Raw genomic sequence first — 15,306 nt, forward strand, 5'->3', positions numbered from 1 at the left:
TGCTTTCCCCTCCCTCTGTAACCCCCAACTCCACCTTGCTCCCCTCTGCAGGAGGTGTGGTAGCAGGGAACTGGTGCACAGAGCAGGGCACCCTCTGCCCATCGTCCCCAGCCCCTCTGCCAGCTGATCCCCCTCTGCCAAAACCATCAATACCTCAATACCACCACTGTCCTTTAATATCTCACAGCCTTTAATATCCCCACCCCTGGAGAACATGGCAGTCTTTCTGACACGGAGCTGGATATTAAGAGACCTTGTTTTTTGTTGTGTGGTCTTGTTTTGGTTTGTTTTTTTTTTTTTTAAGACTTTATTTGTCTAACATGCTTGACCAAAAATTACAACAACATTCAAGTTATGCCAAAATGATTAAATAACCTTTAAGCTTTCATACCTCAAGTACTTTAAATGATATTTTGAAGTAACAGCTGCTTTCATATCCTTTCCACATAAAAATACACAGTATTTGGAAGATACCTTAGGAAAAAATTATTTTTAAGAGAATAGTTTATGGTCCACATAGAAATGTTGCTGAGGCCAATAAAAGGACCTCTTCCCCCCACTTTAACATTTTATTCTCTTAAGTGCCATGAGCGAATGTAAACATTTCAGACTTTAACATACAGCCAATTTCCTGCCACATTTGTTGCAAACTGCTTGAATTGTGACTAGCTAAGACACTTTTATTCTAACTACAGTGCTATTGTTCATCTTCCCAGTGATGGCAGGAGTTCATATTCGACTATGAATTTCAGTTCTTGCTGATTTAGGAGTTGATCTGCAATTTCTACACCAGTAGCTCTGACAAAAGTGGCCCCCTCTGAATTCACGGCAGGCTGCTCATGGGAACCACTCACCCAAAAACCACTTGCAGGCGTGTGACAAGGCGTCAAAGACTGTTTTGGGTTTTGTTTTCAGGAAAAAGCAGCACATCAGTTTAGACACAAGGTCACCCAACAGGTTACAAAGAATGACAGACCTGTGACTTGTCATGTTTTCTGGGGGTCTGGTGGCTTCTGGTGGCTCCCAGCAGCTGATGGAAGACCTGCTGCCCACGGGGAACCAGCAAAAAGCAGTGTTTCTGCCCACCTGGCTCAGAGGTGCAGCTGACACAGCCTGGTTTTGCCACACAGGTATTTTAAATTGTGCATGTGTGTCATGTACATGCAGCTGCCACGTGAAGCTCACATTTACATCCACATATTGGGCAAAAAGTCACACACACAATTATCCAGTGCATGAGTGCAGAGGTGGGCCAGGCACAGACCTGCAGACAGCTCTGAACTGGCACTGCTGAGCTCTGCCCAACCTCTGTGGACAAGATTAACATCTAGATGCCATCAGCCCCAAACTGAGGATGTCCACGTTCAGAATACAGCAGCTGAACAACCTCCATCAAGGCAAAAGGAGATGTTGGTTAGTCCAAGGCAGAAATCCATGTCTTTCTTTTGGTGGGTTTCCAATCAATTCTTAAGCTTCTGCCTAGGACAGGAGTGAAATCCCAGCAGCTTCAACACCCCTGCTGGCCTGCAGAAGAGCTGCACGGGCAGTGCCACTGTGGGCCACCCCAAACAGCTTGTGGCACGTCCCCTGCTCTGCCTGGTGGCACCTACAGCACCACGAGTGGCTTTCAGGTTGTCCTGGGCCTCTCTCAGCAGTGTCCATGAGTGGGCAAACAGCAACCCCTCTGCTCTGTGCCCATCAGTGTGTACTCCTTACAGCTCTCCAGAAGTGAATCCCCAAACCCCACCCTGGGATGGCGCCTTCCCCCAGAACATCCACGATGTTCCCCAGGGACAAAATGATCACAATGACATTTAACCCCTCCTGACCAGGGCCAGACTCAAACCAGTCATCTCAGCATTGGCTGCACGTCCCATCAGCAGGTTTTAAACCCACAGTCCCAGTGGGTTTTATTTAAAACACCGTTACTGATCGTTGGGTGGGCTTTTTGTGTTTTTTCTCTTTTTTTGTTTTCTTTTTTTTTTTAAATACAGTCACGTATCTCTTTACCATATGAAAACACAGTTATATATTTTTCTTCTTTGTTTTTTTTCCTTTTTTTTTTTTTAGGGAAATGTCATCCTTTTTTTTTTACAGGTTACAAATTCCTGAGTTTATACTGCACTTAACACAGTCTCCCTTCTTGAATGTTGAGCTGTTTACAGCATGCTGGCAATATGCACCATTTCCCTTACCATCTGTAATGCCAGATGTAGTAAAACTTCCATTTCAGTACAGTGAATTAGGGCCTCTATTGCATTGGTTTTGAATAGATGCAAAGACTTAGACCTGGAGGACTTGGAGTAATAGCTTTCCTCCAGTGACTGGTCATTTGTGCAGCATCTTTTATATTTGCCATGTTAATTAAGGGAAAACATCTTCACCATAATTTTTCTTTTACTAAGAGCTCACTGGGAAACATCTGAAATGAGGGAATCCTAGTCTAAACACTGAAGTTTAAACTGCAAACTTTCTTAAAGAAACACTCCTTTGAAAGACATTGTTCTTTTAATAAGTCCAATACACGGTATATACAAAAGCCCCTACTAGATATATATATATGTGTATGTATATATATATATATTTATATGTGGAATGCATTCACTTTTCTGTGTTCACAAATATTTTAATGGTGAAATGTTAAGTCTTTAATCTGTTTCTGGCACCAAAATGTCTTTGTTCCTCATCCACTTTTGTTACTCGAAATTTATCTGTGAAGAGCTAGCAGGGAAAAAAAGAAGGATTTTGCTTTTTTTTTGTTTGTTTTTGTTGAATGGTTCCCTATTGGGATTCTCAGCCAGCAATATAAAGTTGCTAATGTGTTGGGTACAACTTTAAATCCTTGTTATAATCATGTGTTCCTTGGAGTAGGTAAGTCAATAACTATAGGTGGATTAAGTGGCTGGTAATTCACAGTGCACACAGATGCATTCACATAGGTAGTGGTTCCATCAGCCATGACACCATAACCTACAAAGTAAGAAAAACTCTGGTTACTCTCATTATTCATTATCTTCCTCATTTTTCAACTATTCACCTTTACCACACAATGGTAAGTGCCACATTTATCACCCAGAAGGAATTTTAAAATTCTCTTGGTCCCCTGAAAAAACCCGTCTTTGTCCTACAGAACTTTTTGCCATCTTTTAAATTGTGTAAGAAAAACAAAACAGCCCCTCACTAACTAGTGGCAATAATCTCTGGCAGCCAGCTCACCAAACCTCCTTAGAAAGAGAGAGACTTTTCTCTGCAAAGCTTTCTTTCTCAAAACCATTTTAGTTTTGGGAAGGATAAGAAGATAGATCTTAGGCATTGAAAAAAAAACGTCCTTCTGATCATTTAGGTTTCCAGTCGTCAGTGCAGCAAACTTTGGGCAATTTCTGCCCAGTGTTGAACATAATTCAAGCAAACAATGAAGAAAAAGCATTGCCTGGCTCAAGGGAAGTGTGTGAGCATGTGCAGCTGGGCAGGATTTGTCTACAGCAGCAACTCCTTCTTCCTGTGTGTTTGAAGTTGTTAACCAATTTCCATCAAATTTGATGGAAAGAGTACCTTTTTTCCATCAAATCTTATGGAAAGACACTAAAATTCCTGCCCAGGGAGAGAAAAAAAATGGCTTTATTAATGCATTCTCTAACAGACAAGGTGAATTCATAATCCAAGACACCATAACATTTCCACACAACTGTGTGTCTCACCAGTGGTGGAAAAGCTTCAACCACATCTCATGTCTGGCCAGACACCCAAGTCAAACAATTCCAGAGCTAAATATGCAGAAAATCAAACTTCCAGCCCTAATGCCTGCAGAAATACTGTGAAATGCTGTTTTGGAAAGTGAAGAAGAAGCCCTTCAACAGCCCTGGTGTTTTGAGAAAGCAAAAGCTCTCCATTGTAATAAATCTTTTAATGAATGACCAGGAAGAAACATAAGCTTGATTACACTAAAACTAAAAGCTGGATGTTGGAAACTTCCATTAAAATATTTTGATCAATATGAAAAATTCACAATCAGAAATATAGGATTTGGGAGGAATCACTTGATAGAAAGTGTTTGCATTAAAATTCAATCTCATTGTTGGTGAAGTTCCTAGGGAAATGTATTTGTTGTTACATACACTGAGATCCAGCTATTCAAATCCCAGGTACCTGGGACCCTGTGGTTTTTCCTGAGTGCAATTTTGTGTCTTACAGAACCATTGGCAGTTGCATCATTTGCAAACAAAGAAACAGTAGCCAAAAGTCTTTTTTGTGTGTGTGTGTGTGTTCCTTAAAATACCCTGAATAATGCAGGGCCTCCTAGACTCTCCATGGAAAAACCACACTATAATTAGGGACTAGGGAGGGAAGAAAACTCCGTCAGGTTCCTGTCACAGACATTTCTTTAAGCCAGTTTCTGTTTGCCACAGAAGAATTGGTCTGTGCAAAACACAGATTGAGCGTTGCTGTTGGGACTTTGTGTCTTCTTGGCTACTCATTTGAAGATTTGCTGGAAGATTCCTAATGCTGTGGCTTTCACTCCTGTCCTACTGCCAGCAGAGTTTCCTTGGCCATGACCTCAGCCAAGGATTGGCTGTGATGGGAAAACCAGGATTTTAGTCCCTGCTTGTCACTTCCATGGGTGCATCAGCAGGAAACCCATGTGCAGAGGTATTTTCTTGGCAGACACAGCAGTGCAGAGAGGGGAATAGAGAAGAAACATCTCTTCTAAGCATCCCTTCCCCCCAGATGTTCAGTAAATGACTGCTGCAGATGTAGCTTTGCTCACTCAGAGGAAGAACTCATCTGTTCAAATCATGAATTCTCTCTACAAAGTACAGGCTGCCTGCAAAGGGAATTCTCCTCTGCAGAGACTCAGCATCCCACTGCAAAACAGGCTATGCTGTTCTTGTTTTCTCTAAATTGTGATGGTTAACAAGAAGAATACCTTGTTTCTGTGCTTCAATATCTACTGTGCCAACTGCATTATTTCACGAGTTTTCCCATTCTAGGGAGGTGCCATTCTCTTCCCTTGAGAGCAAAGTTGGGCTTGGTTTTAGCAGATGTGATTTTGTTTACCTGCCTGAAGCTTCATGGCTTGCTGTTTGCTTGGATCCCCTGCAACCCACTTGGCTCACAATTTCTGAAATAGTGATGAGTTTGAACTGTATTCACCAGCTCTTCTGGTTGGAATATCAAAGATGCTCTAACAGCATCATTTGTTTACTCTGTGATTTAACAGCACTTAGGACATTAACCAGGCATTAACAGAACACCACACAGAGGAGAATGGACCTAATCCCTGAGCTGTAAAACAATGATCTGAACATCTTCTCCGTCAATTTTACACCAGCACACCCTCTCAACCATGTCCCCTCTAACGTGGGGGGAAAGCCCCCAGCAGCAAGCCAGGATGGCATTTCTTGGAAAGGGTGGCATTTCTTGGGAAGGGCAATGTTTCTTCTCAAAACCAGGATGCCAGCTACTCCAGTTTTTCCATTTCTGCCCTGGTGAGACCTACAGAGATCCTACATCCAAGGCTGGAGCAGGCCCAGGAGCAGAAATCTGGCAGTAGGGCAGTACCTTCTCCTGCCAGTAAGTTAATATTGCCAAGGCCTGAGCAGCTGATGATAAACACTTACATGCCAACGGGTTACCTTTTGCACAGCCCAGTGGTTTCTTCTGGGGGCACTGCTTGAAATCCTTGATATGTGAACAGGGCAGACAGCATCTACCTCTCCCTTTGCATGGAGATGCACTCCTGCTGTCACCAACTTCAGCAGAGCATTTTTGGCACCATTTACCTACTTATGTGAAGGGAACTCATTTTTTTCCAGCTAAATATCAAACAGTCAAGGGAACTGCTTTGTTTCATTTGGGCACCAAATGTTTCCCCTGCCAAAGCAGCTAAATGCATCAATAAATATATTGGAACTCCTACACAAGGCAGTGGTGACATCCCTCTTGATTCCAACTTCATATACGCACTTTATTGTACAATCTTGAAGCTTAAGCCTTACAAGCACCTCTCAAAGCATTCCTACCCATTTTAGAAACACAGAAACTGCAACCCAGAGAGCTTACATGAATTATCTTAAATCACAGATTCAGCTGAGGAAAATGCAATCCATCAGTCCTAATATTTAGTAACTACTGGGCTTGAATTCTTATTTTAAAATTCACAGTAATCCTCCCCGTGAAGGAAGCATCACCCTGCTTCATAGATGCACAAACTGAAAGAGAAGCTGAAGTACAAATATTGAAATGTGGGTATCAGCCAATATGCAGCTAAATATGTATCCCAACTCTAGAAGTTCAGACATTCGAGTTTGAAAATGCTACTTAAACCTTCTGTGTTGGTGGTTTCTAAACATACATAGAAAGAAATGTGTTCTGACCTTCATGGATATGTCCAAAAACATGAAGCCTTGGCTGTATTCGTCTCTGGACCGTGTTCAGCAGCTCGACACATCCTACCCGTTGCATTTTCTTAGGAACCCAGTCTAGAAAACCTTTGGAAAAGAAAGGAAAGCTTTAAAAGGAGACAGGTAATCTGCAGTTGTGCTGGTCCACAGCATTTCTGAGATTTCATGGCTTTTCACAAGCAGCCCCAGAAGAACCGACGTGGAAAAAACTGTGTTGGTAAACAGAAGAGGAAGGAAGGAAAAATACCCAAGGAAAACCATAAAAGCTCATCTGGATAAAATGAACTATGATAATCCTTACAAGTTGTTTTTCAAGGAATTAAAAAAAAAATCACTGCAATTCAAGCATTTTCTGCACTGCTGCAAACGGGACTACTCAATGTTTTACTCATTTTTCTTCCTCGAAGAGGGTGAGGTGTAAAGAGCAGTGAGTCCAAAGTGAGTCTCCAGACAACCTAAATGAACATTTAGCTGTTTAAATCTAGTCCTGGGATCCGCTTTTTTTTAAATGGAACACCTTGACTGATGTAATGGAATCTGTGTTAATTAAAAATGGAATCTGTGTTAATAAAACTACATCACATGGAATCCCAGAGTAGTGGAATGCAGGTGAGGAACCTTCTGTGTGCCCAAAAAATAACACCCTCAGGCAAAACTGTTTTAACCAATTCATGGCACAGCAAGCCCCACTTGCCTAAACTTATGGACAGGAAGAGAAACTCAGGCCTTTTGCAGCAGATGTATTTAAGTGCTATATTTACTTGCACAAAGACTGGGTGAAAAATGTGTGTTTCGTATGAATACAGACAGAAATGTTACACCAACTTGCCTCTTTGTCTAAAAATACTGCAGGGGGATGTTTACTGCCAACTGAAGTCTCATGTTTTCCTTCAAAGTAGTACTATAAGAGGGATGTTGTTGTATTAGAGGGTTTGCAATAACCAATCTGATTTCTTTCTATTGTTCTGCCACTGTCACTGGGCTCAAATTTGGAAACCTAAAAGATAAAATCTTCCTGGTTTTATTCTGTCTTTCTGGCATTTTCCCTGTGTGCCTGTCATAGCTTTGTGTCTCCTGCATTGCTGCAGTCCTGTGAATATATTGTGCCTTTAGCCCAGAGTTACAGAGCCTGGACCTGGTTTTCACAGGTTTCCTTTTGATGTCCACTCAAGCATGGCTAAGCAGCAACCAACTGGCTTAAAAGCCCAGAACTGTGGTATTCAAGCTCCTGGAAAAGCTCTCACATTTGCTAGAGCTTCAGGGTGGGTTCACACATTGAGAAATATCTCTTTGGCTGCCAGTCCTTAAAAACCGGGCTCAAAGTGCACTGTGGGGTTTTATGAAAACGGCCAGAGTTTGCCCTTGTGTCATAGTTAGAGAGCTAAGTCCAGTTTTCAGAAAGAAGTTGGGAATGCAGAGTCCTAAGTGCCAAAAAGAGGAAGTTCTGCTTGTGGTCAAAGACTCCTAATTCATTCAGACTGGTACCTTCCCCTGCTTGGCACCTGTGAGGGGGTGGACAAAGAGGAAGCCCCCCTGAATTACAGGCAGAGCAGAGCAATGTTCTGCTGAGTTCACCAGTCACTCACAGCAGGTCAAAATTCACTGCAGGAAACAAGAAGTATTTAAGATGTTAAAGTGCAACCAGCAACTCCTCTGGAATCCAGTCATTCCTTTTTTTTTTTTTTTTTTTAGCATAAACATCTTATAACCGTAGGTTTTGTTCCTTCAGTGATTTGAAACAGTTAATTGTCAAAACGTCTGTGGAGAACACAAAGCCAAAAGTGTTTCCACTTCAAAAACTTCACAAACAAAAATCCATAAAATTAACTTCTCCATTAAATTAAGCATTATTTATGTTGAACATGTTTTTGTTTACATGCATTATCACCCTTCTGAAGCCTTCCCATATGTTTGCAGCTTATTATGTACACCTGACTACACAAACTAAGAATAATTGATTACACCTAGCTAACAATTAGAGTTCATCTTAGGGTTTTTTTAATGTTTGGTTACTTGAAACAGGTTTCTGCAGCTGTCAGGAAAGTATAAATCTTTGTCACAGACAATCGAGCAGACAGCTGCAAATGAAGACTTAAAGGTGAAATTAAATTAAAAACAAAGAAAAGAAAAGTGAACTTTTGGAAGAGAAAGAAAAGAAACACAAATGCAGATCTTTAGGAATGAGGGAAAATACTTTAAAAGTTATACTATACATAAAAGTGACAAAAATATGCAAATACGGAAATGAGCATTAGCACTGATACCATAATCATAAACACTGTATTTCGTAAGCTGTGAAATATATGGCATCTCTTTATTAATAATCAACGGGTTACTAATTAAATGGTCAATAATAGCTGTTTTAACCTTTGTTTTCTTATCCTGGGGGTTTCATCCCAAAACAGAAGAAAAAAAATTACTCAGGTTTTTGTTACTAATTGAGAAACAAAGTCCATTAACTGATGCTTCTGCACCTAAATCACACAATTTCAAATCTGTGGAATAATGTATTAATTAGTTTAGGAGGATGCACACTCTTGAAGTGAGGGAATGAGAAAGCAGCACAGAAAATGGATGATGGACAGAATTTAGGCAGCCCTGCTGGAGGAAAAACCAGAATTTGCAAGAGGACTGATTGCTATTTATGATCAATAGGAACAGCTCTAGTGATGCTGCCCAAGATCAGAACAACAATAATCAGCCTTCTGGTTAAAATAACTGGCTGGGAGGGTCAAGGAGGATCCTGTTTCCCAAAATGTCTGTGGACAGAGCTGGACAGAGCTACACAATGAGGAGGTTCCCTACGTTAGGCAGAGTTCTGATTTCTTTTAAGTGTCATATATTTGTTGCCCTGGGTGTCAGGGAGAGCAACAGCTGATGGGTTCTGTGCCTGAGCCATCTATTAATGCATCAGTAAGAGAGAGACAAAGAAACAGGAACTTTTTTTTAAAAAAAAGGAGATTCTTGGAGGATGGTAGAAGATTAAAAATTTAAAAAAAAAAAAAGAACAAGTACTGAGACATGGAGATGGGGGGAAATTCACATTATTCCACTGCAATCAGTGGAGATGGGCAGCTCTTCCTCAGAATTACTATAATTATTAAATTACTTTTCAATTATTAAATATATCATTAAAGTACTTCTGATGAGTGAGGGAAGAGAATCTCTGTAGAGGTTCTCCTCCCTCTGCTGGTCCCAGAGGCTACTGGAGAGGCCTGGTGGCTAAATTATCAAGGTGGTTGAAGCTGGGTGGTGTGAACCCCTCTCTCCACTTTCCAGCACTGGATTTCAAGTGAATCTTTGGATCAGCTGAAGGTTGGAGATTTTTTTACAGAATTTTACATTTTTTTACAGAATTTAAAAAACAATTCTGGAAGTGCTGAAGAAGCTTCTGACAAACTTTGGAGCTGACACCTCTGGGTCTAAACAGTTAATTTCTGACATCCATGATATAGGTCCATATTAAAATCAGTCCATGGCATGAGACTCCACTTCAGTGAAGTATCAAAACACAACCCCTACTGTGAGAAACTACACTCACAGAGAGGTACTTCCCTCAGGATTAGTGAGCAGGGGAATGCAAACATGTCTTTCTAAAGAAAACAAAACACAAACCCTTAAGATACTTTCTCCTCCAAGCTCTGAAAGGGAAGAAAGGGTGGAAGACAAGAGGGTTTTAGGGTCAGGAAACTGGGGAGACTAAAGGTTTAAAGAAACCAACTGCCTTCATTTCACACAAAGCACTCAGCAGAACACTTAAGTACATGCTCCATGTTCGTGTCCATTTGTTAAATTAGTGAGAGTTAAACACACAGTCACATTAAATATAGATTGCTAGATGTTAAATTCATCAAAAAACAGCCTTAAGCCTTTACTGGACAAGTTCATGTGATGATATTATCTCTGTTACAAAGGTAATTTCACAATTTTCTAGGAATACAAGAAATCTCTTGTGGTTTTTATATCACCTCTACTGATATCTGGAAAACACACATGCAAAACTATTTCTTTTTGACCTGCTCATGTTGCCAGATTGTACTACAGGTAAACAACTCACCCATGCTGTCCAAAGAACAGGCAAACTATGGCAGCATTGGGGTTTGTGAGGCAGAAGGTTCACCAAGTCAGCATGGGGAGGAAAAACAGAGATTCTAGGTACTTGTTAAAGTGATAAAAAATAAGATCCTAATCCTGTATTTCTCTTCAAGCAGGCCCCATGCTTTCAATATACTAGTTTTACCACTGGCAGATTAGACAGATGCACAGGTAAATGAGCCCCTGCTTATTTATAAAGCTCATTAAGGCTTTATGTGTTAAGGTTTTAGTTTTCAAGCCATTATTTAATTCCCTACCATTGAGCACAGGTATCATAGACAATCATGAGCTGAAGTCCTGGTGCTGCTGAAATCAGTATGAATGTTACTTTTGACTTCTGCCAGTCAGGACTGCACTCTGTTTCTAAGGAAAGCCAACAGTTACTGCACAATCATCCCAAACACACAGCTAAGAGCACTCGTATTTTCTTACCGAGAGGTGGTCCATGTGTTATAAGAATATCTATTCCATCTGGAATAAGGTTCCATTTCTCTAATAGTGCTTGGCCTCGTGGAAGATTAAAGCCCCAGCCATAAAACCAAGGTTGCCTGCCAAGAGAGGAGGAGAATGTCTTCAGTGCTACTTCCATGTACTGGTTATCTAATTAAAACACTGAGATTGCCTCTCCACTAGCGTGGAATTTGAAGACACAAACAGCATTCATTTTCTTCTTTGTGTGCACAGCAAACCCCTCTTTCCATACCACCAGCGTTATTCAGCTTGGATGGCAAATCAGTGCAGTCCTTACCACTTTCAGCAGACAGTAAAATATTCACAGTATTCCTCTGACTACTTACAAGACCTGGATACCAAGATCTCCATGTGTGGATCATCCTGCTGACTCCCACAACATTTAGAACACCTGCCTCAAGACACCTACATGTGAATATGTCTCACATTGGCTCCCATAGCATTTGGCCCTTATCCTGTGACCAGCTGGGCAAGGACAGCCCCTGGCACAGTGACAGATCGCTCTCCAAAGTCAGAGACATCCTCTGTGCTGCTTTGTTTCCCTAATTGGATGCATCCCATCAGAACAAGAATGCTGCTGCTCCTCTCACACATAAATTTCTTCTGTCCTCTGGTGTGTTGACTTGCTTTTAAGTAAGACTTTCCATATTCAGGATTTCTTATCAGACAGGCATTTACATTTTTTAAACCATATTTATGGAGCAGCTCATCGTGGAGCAGCGGGACTGTAACACTGCCAGTCAGAACACAATTTATCCACATCTTGCTATGCCATTGATTAAAAAAACTGTATTTCACACCAATTATATCACAATGTCAAATTATGTCTTGCTGACTAGGCTCCCATTCTAGGTCATAAAATTGAGGGGTTAGTTTTAGGTTGGCGATTTTATAATCTTTTGACAGATATCTTCTGACCATGCCAATATTTGAAGAACAATGAACAGGCTGCTTTTCTTCCACAGACAAAAAGAGCCTCAACTATTGATGACTGAAAGGCTTTTTGTGTCCACAGCTCATCTAGCTCTTCATCACATGCCCTGGATAACCAAGGTCTGGAGAAAGAGCTGTCCAAGGAAAAAAAAAAAGTGAAACCTTGTAACATCTGCCACTGGGACCAGAAATATATCCCAGCCTCCAGAAGCTGCGAGGAGGGAGGGAGGTGAAGAAGGTGTGTGAAGAAGAGATGTTAACAGCACTAGCAATGAAGCAGAAATCTTGTTCTGAGTCATGTTGCTCAGACCAAGGCACCTGCCTAAGAAAAAGACACATCAGGGCTACAAAATCCCACTTTTCTGGTTACCTGTTCAACTCCTGGCAGCCTTTCCTCAGAGGAGGAACAGCACCTGGCTCACAGGGACGTGGCTTCTCACCTTCCTGCTGCTGCGTGGTCTGGACAGGAGGCTCAGGGGAGACCTTATCCCTCTAAAATTTCCTGAGAGGTTGTAACCAGGTGGGTATCAGCCTCTTCTCCCACATAACAATAGACAGGACAAGAGGAAACCGCCTCACGTTGTGCCAGGGGAGGTTTAGGTTGGGTATTAGGGAAAAATTCCTCACTGATGGGTCAAGCCCTGGAACAGGCAGTGGGTGAGGCACCATCCCTGGAGTTATTTAAAAGCTGTGCAGATGTGGCACTTGGGGACATGGTTTAGCAGTGTTAGCCTCAGTTCTCTTAAAGGTCTTTTCCGACCCAAACAATCCTGGGATTCCAGCACCTGGCTCACTCTGCAGTGACACTGTCACATGGAGCCAAACCCCGGCCTGTGGAGCTCGAACAGCCCCTCTGTACACTCAGCTCACCACCGGCAGGACAGGAGTATTTCTGTCACACAGGAACGCCCTGGGAATAAATAAACTGAAGTTTGTGGGGTGCTTGGTGTTACAGAAGTGGGAGGCTTTATAAAAATACACAGTAGTCAGGCTTTTTCTAAACTCTCCACCCTCTCCTGCCTTGGGATTGCATTCCACACCTTACACGCCAAGGATCTTTCCTCACCCAGATGAAAACACTCCACTGTTTGGCAAATTGTCTGGAGGCCCAGAGCACGTTTTCCAGGAGCAAAATCTCACGGACAGAAAATATTTGCAAGGGCAAACAGGAGGCAAAAGGAGTGTCAGCACAGTATATTATGTTTTTAAAGCCACTGTCAGTGGATACACGGCCCTACTCCCACCCATTGCTCGCCCTGGTGCTGCTGGGCATGGGTAGATTTATTAGATTAGGAGAGATTACATAGGTTAGATTAGGTAGATTAGATAAATTGGTAAGAGAAGGGTGTTAATAATGCCAAGGTGGTGGGTTCAATCCCTGTGTGGGCCAGTCACTTAAGAGTTGGACCCCCCCTTTCCAACTTGGAATATTCTGTGACTCTGTGACAGGATCGTCCCCCAGCAGAATCAGCCCCGAGAAGCAAAACGAGGGAAAAGATAGACTTTTCCCAAGAAGAAAAGGTCAACCCCCCACAGAATAATTATTTGAAGAACACAAGGAAGCATTCTAAAGAGAAATCACCACGACTGTCACACAGGTCTCCCCATGAGTCAGCTCAACCCCGCTGAAACCCGAAGGACCACGAATAGCAGCCGCAGCTGGGGGAGGCTCTGCCTCCTCCACCAGGGCCACACTACAGGGCCACTCTGTGAAAAGCCCATTTCCCCTTATGAATAGGCATGATGTGCTTATTAAGACAAGCAGCACTTTCCCCCGTGCCTCCCTCCCTCGCTCCCTTTGTGGTGCCTGCAGCCGAGCGCGGGGCTGGTAAGTTATTCATGCTGGAGCTGTTCTTTTGTGAGGGGGAGATGTTACAACTTGTGTGATTTGCCATTATGCTGTCTTTTTGTGACAATCACGAGATGGGAAAGAAATGTCTGGAATATTTCTGGCAAAAAAATCCACCCAAAGTCCAAGAAAGGATTGAGCGGAGGATGCTGGCATGCTTCACAGCTGAGAGAAGAAAGACAAATCACACACTTCAGTGCCCCCAAAGCAAAACCATCTTTATAAGCACGCAGGGATTTTATAAATCCCCAAGTCCCTTCTTCTGAAAATTTATTGCGAAACAGCCATCAAAGTTTCTGAGTAGGGAAAAAAAAAACCCCAATCTTCTCTAATACCCACTAACAAGTCTGTGACCTGGATATCACACGAAGACAACTTGGTCTAGAATTTCCATTTCTGATGGAACCTGAGAGCAAAGTTAAATTCTTCATGTCAAGCACTGAATTTCTGCATTCCCGCTTAGTGCTTACTCAGGAAAAGTAAAATATTTTCATAATTTATGTTTCAATAGTATTTTACATTTAACAAAGAAAATACTGTCATGTATGTTCTATAAGAGAAAAATCCGCTGTTTTCAAAAAAAAGAAAAACAAACCACCAAGAAAATTTATTTGGCAATTTAAGACATACATCATTAATGTCTCTCACCTCCGAAGTGAAGCACTCCTGTAGAAATGTACTTTGATTTAGGTCTTACATTCTTAAAGCAAACAGCCTGAGTGCCTCCACACACTACTGAAATTCAATAGTATTATTATTTTTATAAGAATAATGCTTGTCTACATATAAGACTCTGGAGGGAAATACATCAGAAGTGAATCTGTTTACAGCACAATTAACCTTATGTTAAAAACATATGAACAAGTTTTTTCAGGTAAAATAACCTACCACACAAAAAGGGCTGAATTATCCGAGTTTGTGGGAGCAATCGGATGTTGCTTTATGTACTGAATTTCTATCTTTCTGTTCTAAAGTAACCATTGGAATAATTTTCTTACAGAATGATAGTTGCTATGACAACCATAGCAAATTTTCCTTTTCTGAAACAGATGTCTCATTTAGTTGAAAATTAGAATGTGAAAAACCCATGGGAAAAATTAATTCAAACTTTAACAGAACACTGACTACAATGTAATCTCTTATAGGTTAACCCCTTAACATCTCTCTGCACTCTTCTAGTAACCTTCTCATAAATTCTAATTAAACCAGCTTAACCTCCTAGAAATGACCTTCTTAGCTATCATTAGCACTTTAGTTGTCTTTGAAAGGATCACTATTCTGTTACTATTGTAACAGAAAAAAGTCACACAAAAAAATAATGGTCAAACATATTACCACTTTAATTACTTATTAGGTTCTTTTTTTTCTTTTATTCAACTACTACTGGAAAGAGCCAACACGCAGTCCAAGAATTCTTTTGTCATTTAAATGGGACATAACTTGGTTTCACATGTGATCTGCCATAAAGGGTGATGCACCATACATATCTCACCTGTCATTTACCTGAAAACTGAAGGTTTTCCATCCTCAAAGCACCTCAATCTGCTCAGCAAAGAC

General features: G+C 41.4%; 1 protein-coding gene across 3 annotated transcripts in view; it reads right to left on the reverse strand.

Moving 5' to 3' along the window:
• Positions 1 to 1,368: 1,368 nt before the first annotated feature.
• MPPED1 (metallophosphoesterase domain containing 1) overlaps positions 1,369 to 15,306 on the reverse strand; it is a 58,035-nt gene continuing 44,097 nt past the window's right edge. For all 3 annotated transcript variants that reach the window (XM_064654098.1, XM_064654097.1, XM_064654099.1), the window contains exons 5-7: positions 10,929 to 11,044; positions 6,375 to 6,488; positions 1,369 to 2,970 (exon numbers count right to left, since the gene is read on the reverse strand). In XM_064654098.1, the coding sequence (XP_064510168.1) occupies positions 2,852 to 2,970; positions 6,375 to 6,488; positions 10,929 to 11,044 (349 nt within the window). In that variant the 3' untranslated portion in view covers positions 1,369 to 2,851. The remainder of the gene's footprint in view (positions 2,971 to 6,374; positions 6,489 to 10,928; positions 11,045 to 15,306) is intronic.

The sequence above is a fragment of the Pseudopipra pipra genome, chromosome 5, assembly GCF_036250125.1.
Source record: "Pseudopipra pipra isolate bDixPip1 chromosome 5, bDixPip1.hap1, whole genome shotgun sequence".
In the NCBI taxonomy this organism is placed as follows: domain Eukaryota; kingdom Metazoa; phylum Chordata; class Aves; order Passeriformes; family Pipridae; genus Pseudopipra; species Pseudopipra pipra.